Genomic DNA, 6,577 nt, shown 5'->3' on the forward strand with positions numbered 1-6,577 from the left:
CGGTGTTCATGGGATTCTCCAGGCAAGAATTCTGGAGTGGGTTGCCATGCCCTCCTCCAGGGGATCTTTCAGACCCAGGGATGGAAGCCAGGTCTCCTGCATTGCAGGTAGTCTCTTTACCGACTGAGCCACCAGGGAAGCCTCATATACATACTACTATATATAAAAGAGATAATCAATGAGGACTTCATGTATAGCAGAAGGAATTCTACTCAATATTCTGTAATAACCTATATGGGAAAAAAATCAAAATAAGAATGGATATATGTATGTGTATAACTAAATCTTGTTGCTGTACAACTGAAACTGACGCAGTCTTATAAGTCAACTATATTCTAATACAAAATAAAAACTCTATTAAATTGAAAAATAAATCCTTTGGATAATAAAAAATATCCTATCATCCTATGATCCCTCTATCTATATTAAATTGAAAAATAAAAGAAGTTTTGTCTGCACTGACTCACAGAACATGTGTTTGCCCTTTTTGTTTTATGTGAAGCAAGATGCTATAGAGTTTTATTTTGAAAATGCAATTGAAAGTTTGTGAATCAGCATAGTAGAAGTTTTTTTCTTTAAAAAATTCCATGTCATAATTCCAGAAAACCCCCAGAATGCTGCCAGGACACTAACTCTAGAAAACCCCAGAATGCTGCCAGGACACATGGCAGTCTCACCAGTGACACAGCTCTAGACCCAGCAGTGCTGTGTGTCGGGGGAGGAAGTGAGGGCCCCGGGCAGGGAGCATGTCTCCAGCCCGGACCAGGTGAGTCATATCCCTTCTGGCCTCCAGGTCACCACCCAGAGACGCTCACTGCTGGAGGGATGTGTGAATGGGTGGCTGGCTGCTGCCTTCACTTCACCCAGGAGCCCCTTCTTGTCTTCTGCTCCAGACGCTCCCACAGACCGTAAAGAGCCCTGCATCTAGCAGGAGTGACCACCTGAGGGTCTCCGTGAGGCTGTGACTCTCCAGGTCAAGAGTGGAGTTGAGCAGTGCCCTGGTGTAGACAGCGGAGCTCGGATGGGAGAACCTTAGGAGGCCACCTGAGTCCCAGCCCTCCGTGTCTTCACAGGTCCAAGCTCTGGTGCTGGAGGGACTAGCCCCAGATGGGGGTCAGGACAGGGGTCCCCTGCTTGTCTGTTCCTCTCTGGGCAGGTCTCCGGGGTCTCTGGACCCAGGGGTGTCCTGTCTGCTGTGTGTGGAGGGGGAGGAGCTCCGGCTCTGAAGTTCCTCTTCTGTGAACAGTTTCTTGCTCCTCCCCAGCTTCCCATGGGTCTCCCCGCAGCCATACCTCCCTCTCCCTTCCCTTCTCTTTTCACACAAGGACGTCCAGACACCCTCCGGCTCAGACATGCTGCCGCTGCTGCTGCTGCCACCTCTGTGGGCGGGTGAGTGGACGGCGGGGCAGGGGTGGGTGGGGCTCGGGCTCGGCTGATCCTCGGTTCCCCGCAGGGTCCCTGGCTCAGGATCGGGATTACTGGCTGAAAGCACCGCGGTCCGTGTCGGTGCAGGAGGGCTTGTGTGTCCGCGTGCCCTGCTCCGTCAACTATCCCAGGGGCTTCCCCAGTGTTTCTACCCCTGTTCATGGCTTCTGGTTCCGGGAAGGGGCCGAAATATTCGTGGATGCCCCCGTGGCCACAAACAAATTAGATCGTGAAGTTCAGGAGGAGACCCAGGGCCGATTCCACCTCCTCGGGGACCCCAGGGACAACAACTGCTCCCTGGAGATCAGAGACGCCAGGAAGAGTGACAGAGGTTCCTACTTTTTTCGTGTGGAAAGAGGAAGGATGAAATGGAGTTACGTGTCTGAACAGCTCTTCTTGAATGTGACAGGTAAGCAGTGGATCTAGGAGAGGCCACAGTGGGGGTCATGGAGGTCCCAGGGCAGGGCTGGGGTGGGGACCCCTCCTGGGAGGGGCTGAGGGTAAAGCAGGTGGGGGCTCAGAGGTAGGGGCTGCACTGAAGCCTGAAGATTCTCTGGGGGGGCCACACCTCAGAGCCTCCTCCCGATCCCCCGTCTCCCCTCTGCTCTCACCAGCCCTCACCCACCAGCCCCATGTCCTCAGCCTGGGGGCCCTGGAGCCCGGCCGGCCCGGGAACCTGACCTGCTCTGTGCCCTGGGCCTGTGAGCCGGCCATGCCCCTCATCTTCTCCTGGACGTCAGCTGCCCCCAGCTCCCTGGGCCCCAGGACCCCCTTCTCGTCGGTGATCACCCTCACCCCACGGCCCCAGGACCAGGGCACCAGGCTCACCTGTCAGGTGAAGTTCCCCACAAGCGGGGCGATGGTGGAGTGGACCATCCTGCTCAATGTCACCTGTGAGTGAGGGGTGAGGACGCCTGGGGGGCCTGAGGGTGTGTGGGCAGGTGCTGGGGATGCGAGGTACTCTTGTCCTGGAGGCCCGGCTGAGGAGGGGGCTAGAGGGACATAAGGCCTGTCCCACCTGGATTTTTGTGGCTTCTGGGTTTGTGTGTGGGGGGAGGGGATGTCTACACTTGCCTCACTCCATTCCCCCCACCCCCCCACTGAGGAGGGAAATGCTCTCTTCCGGTCCTAGATGCTTCACGGAACCCAGGCAATATCTGCACAGGGGATGGCACAGGTAGGAAGGAGCCCCCCCCTCCCCCTCCCCCGCGGGGCATTGACTGGAGTGGGGTCTCTGCCAGCTTGGCTCAGAGCTGTACTTTCAAATGATGTACCCACATTCAAATCATGGGGCTTGAGCGGGGTCCTACATTGAGACAGATGCCCCCATTAGGTCTCGTCCCCAGTATCCTCCAATTCTGGTCTTGCCAAGTGACCCACATCCTCCTCCCCGCCCATTCTAAACATGTTCTTTGCCCTTCACCAATCACTGAAGTCCTTGGCTGGCATTTTTAAAAATTAGACTTTATTTTGAGGAACAGATTGAGACTAAACATGCTCTTTATCCTTCACCAATCACTGAAGTCCTAGGTGAGCTTTTTTTTTTTTATGAATTAGAATTTATTTTGAGGAACACATTGAGGTTCACAGCAGAACTGATCAGAAGATAAAGAGACTTCCCCTGCCCTTCCTGCACTTTCTTACACACACACAGCCTCTCCCTCACCAACATCCCCCCGCTCCTAGGGTACATGTTGCAGTGAACTTCCACGGACACATCCTTTTCAACCAAAGTCCGTGATTGATGTTAGAGTTCACTCTTGGCATTGCATGTTTCATGTGTGCGTGTGTGCTCAGTCACGTCTAGCACTTTGCCACCCCCTGGACTGTAGCTGCCCAGGCCCTTCTGGCCATAGAATTTTCCAGGCGAGGATACTGGAGTGGGTTGCCATTTCCTACTCCAGGGGCTCTTCCTGATCCAGGGATGGGACCTGCATCTGTTCTGTCTTCTGCATGGATAGTCTGATTCTTTACCATTGTACCACCTGGGGTACATTTCATGGGTTTGGACAAAGATGTAATGACACGTATCCACCATTAGAGTGTCACTCAGAGTGGTTTCATTGCCCCTCAGTGTCACTTGGGGCCATGTTTTGACTGTCAGCACCACCCCCCACCCCAGCCCTCACGCTGACCCCTCTCTGGAGCCCAGCGCTCTCCTCGTTGCTCTAGTCCCATGGGTCATGACAACTGGACAGTGAGCCCCATCAGCAATCTCGCAGCAGTGCCCATCCAATCATTGACACGTAATGTCCACATGTACCTCATCTTGAGTGTTGGGGTCCCAGGAGGCTTGGCCAGGCAGGGCCAGGAACACCGTCTGGATCTGATATGAAGGTCTGAGAAGGTTCCTTCTTCCACGTATTTCTGGAGGCTCAAAACACCACCGTGAGCTCTGAGTGACAGTGTCAACAGAGGCCGAGAGAGCAGATTTAGACACCCTCCCTGGAAGGAAGGAGGGGCAAGGCCTTTCAGCATCCCCCAAAGACTCGCTGTCTGTCTGTCTGGAATGTCGACAGGGCTCAGAGCCTCATGGCTCTGCTGTGGCCGGGTCTGGGGTCTGTTACATAGAGACCCTGGATGGAGAAGTAGTTGACTCCAAGGAGAGCTGAAGTTTGTTGGAAGAGTGTGGGCTGGAGAGGCAAATGCCGCTTAGACTGTGCCCTTCTGCAAAAGGCTGAGGTTCTGAGAGGGGAGGGGGAACCCAGCGGCTGGACCCTGCATGTGAGGGGCAGGATACCCCTCTGCATGCTGAGGAGAGGAGTCAAGGTTGGAATTCTCTCCAAGTGTCTCTCTCGTCTGCAGGGGAATCAGGGACAGGGGCAGGAGTGACTGAGGGGGCCATCGCGGGAGCTGGCGTCACCATGCTGCTTGTTCTCTGCTTCGGCCTCATCTTCTTCGTGTGAGCTGGGCTGGGTGTGGGCCAGTGGAGGAGAAGAGGGGCCTGGAGGGATTTCGAGGACCCAGAGCATGGGCGGGGTTGCAGGGGTAATGAGAATCCAGCTAGTAGCCACCTAGCCAGGCGTGACAGTGCTCCCAGCCCTGATCCTAGAGATTCAGGACCTGGTGGGGTGGGGGTAGGGGGGGTGGGGGCCTTGGTACAGTTTTGTGATAAAGGCTCCGGGACTTACTCTACCCTTTTAAAATTTTTATTGGAGTATAGTTGGTTTATAGTGTTGTGTTAATTTCAGGTATACATCAAAGTGAATCATTATGCATATACCTATATCCACTCTTTTTTAGATCCTTTTCCCTTATAAGTCATTACAGAGTATTGAGCACAGGTCCCTGTGCTGTACAGCAGGTTCTTATTACTTATCTATTTTATGCATCTTGCTCGTGCTCAGTCTCTAAGTCATATCCGACTCCTTGGGGCCCCATGGACTGTAGCCCACCAGGCTCCTCTGTCCATGGGATTCTCCAGGCAAGAACACTGGAGCGGGTTACCATTTCCTTCTCCAGGGAATCTTCCCAACCCAAGGATTGAAGCTGCATCTCCTTCATTGGCAGGCAGATTCTTTACCACTGAGCCACCAGGGAAGCCCATTAATGCATAGTAGTGTGTATATGTCAATCCCAATCTCACAACCTATCCCTCCCCCTGTTTTCTGCCCTGGTAGCCATTAGTTTGCTTTCTACATCTGTGACTTTATTTCTGTTTTGTGAATAAGTCCATCTGTACCTTTTTTTTTTTTTTTTTAGATTTCACATTTAAGTGATATCATATGATATTTATCTTTCTCTGTCTGACTTCAGGCTTCCCTAGTGGCTCAGATGGTAAATAATCTGCCTACAATGCAGGAGACCTGGATTTGATCCTTGGGTCAGGGAAATCCACTGGAGAAGGAAACGGCAACCCACTCCAATATTCTTTCCTGGAGAACTCCATGGACAGAGGAGTCTAATGATTTACAATCCAAGGGGCTGCAAAAAGTTAGACATGAATGAGCAACCGATAATTGTCTGACTTACTTCACTTAGTGTGATAATCTCTAGGTCCATCCATGCTGCTGCAAAATGGCATTTCATTCTTTTTTATGGCCAGTAATATTCCAGTGTAGGGCTTCCCAGGTGGTGCTACTGGTAAAGAACCCACTTTCCAGTGCAGAAGACGTAAGATACATGGATTCAGTCCCTGGGTCTGAGGGAAGATCCCCTGGAGGAGGGCACGGCAACCCACTCCAGTATTCTTGCCTGGAGAATCCTATGGAAGCAGAGCCAGGCGGGCTACAGTCCATAGGGTCACAAACAGTTGGACACGACTGAAGTGACTTAGCATGCATGCATGCAATATTCCATAGTATACAAGTACCACATCTTCTTTATCCATTCCTCTGTCAAGGCACATTTAAGTTGCTTCCATGCCCTGGCTATTTTAAATAATGCTTCAATGAACATTGGGGTGCATGCATCTTTTTGAATTATGGTTTTCTTTGGATATATTGGTCTTTGGATATATTGGCCCTACACTTGACCTGCATTAAGCACTCACTCCAGCCTCAAAAGAGTGACCCTGTGTCACAAACCCTCTCTCTCATCAGAGTGAAGATCTACAGGAAGAAGGTAGCCAAGACCGCAGTGGACATGGAGGACATCTACTCTGCTGCAGAGCCAGCTTCCCTGGTGAGTGACATGGGGACCCTGGCAATGCAGCCTGCCCTGTGTATCCCCCCAGTGCGTGGGGTGGCCCATGGCCATGCTCCTTTCAGCATGTCCAGAAATGAGCTCTTTCTCTTCCCCTTCTTGCTTGTTTGAAAATGTAGGATTCATTATTATTCAAATATGTGAGGCAGACAAATCAGGAGATGATTGCCATGGAAAAGACAGTTATTATAGTTCCTAAGAGGAGGGTTCATGCCACACCACACAATCACACCATTGTTTTATTGTTTGAGGGACAGGTCATGGGCTTCTTTTGCATGGTTTTGTTGCTAAGCAAGCCTGCTTGGTTTGTGGTTAAGCAGGAGAAGGGAATGGCAATCCACTTCAGTATTCTTGCCTTGAGAACCCCATGAACAGCATGAAAAGGCAAAAAGATAGGACACTGAAAGATGAACTCCCCAGGTCAGTGGATGCCCAATATGCTACTGGAAATCAGTGGAAAACTAACTCCAGAAAGAATGAAGAGACGGAGCCAAAGCAAAAAAAACAC

At 51.6% G+C, this 6,577-nt stretch overlaps 1 protein-coding gene across 3 annotated transcripts in view; it reads left to right on the forward strand.

Annotated features, from left to right (window-relative positions):
- Window positions 1–1,262: 1,262 nt before the first annotated feature.
- LOC104995706 (myeloid cell surface antigen CD33-like) overlaps window positions 1,263–6,577 on the forward strand; it is a 21,357-nt gene continuing 16,042 nt past the window's right edge. Inside the window, exons 1-6 of one of the 3 annotated variants that reach the window (XM_010849683.1) lie at window positions 1,263–1,389; window positions 1,454–1,834; window positions 2,040–2,318; window positions 2,558–2,602; window positions 4,231–4,327; window positions 5,967–6,048. In XM_010849683.1, coding sequence (XP_010847985.1) covers window positions 1,353–1,389; window positions 1,454–1,834; window positions 2,040–2,318; window positions 2,558–2,602; window positions 4,231–4,327; window positions 5,967–6,048 — 921 coding nt within the window. In that variant the 5' untranslated portion in view covers window positions 1,263–1,352. The remainder of the gene's footprint in view (window positions 1,390–1,453; window positions 1,835–2,039; window positions 2,319–2,557; window positions 2,603–4,230; window positions 4,328–5,966; window positions 6,049–6,577) is intronic. The other 2 variants (XM_010849684.1, XM_010849685.1) reach the window with 2 other exon arrangements.

This window comes from Bison bison, unplaced genomic scaffold, assembly GCF_000754665.1.
Source record: "Bison bison bison isolate TAMUID 2011002044 unplaced genomic scaffold, Bison_UMD1.0 scf7180017864285, whole genome shotgun sequence".
NCBI lineage: Eukaryota > Metazoa > Chordata > Mammalia > Artiodactyla > Bovidae > Bison > Bison bison.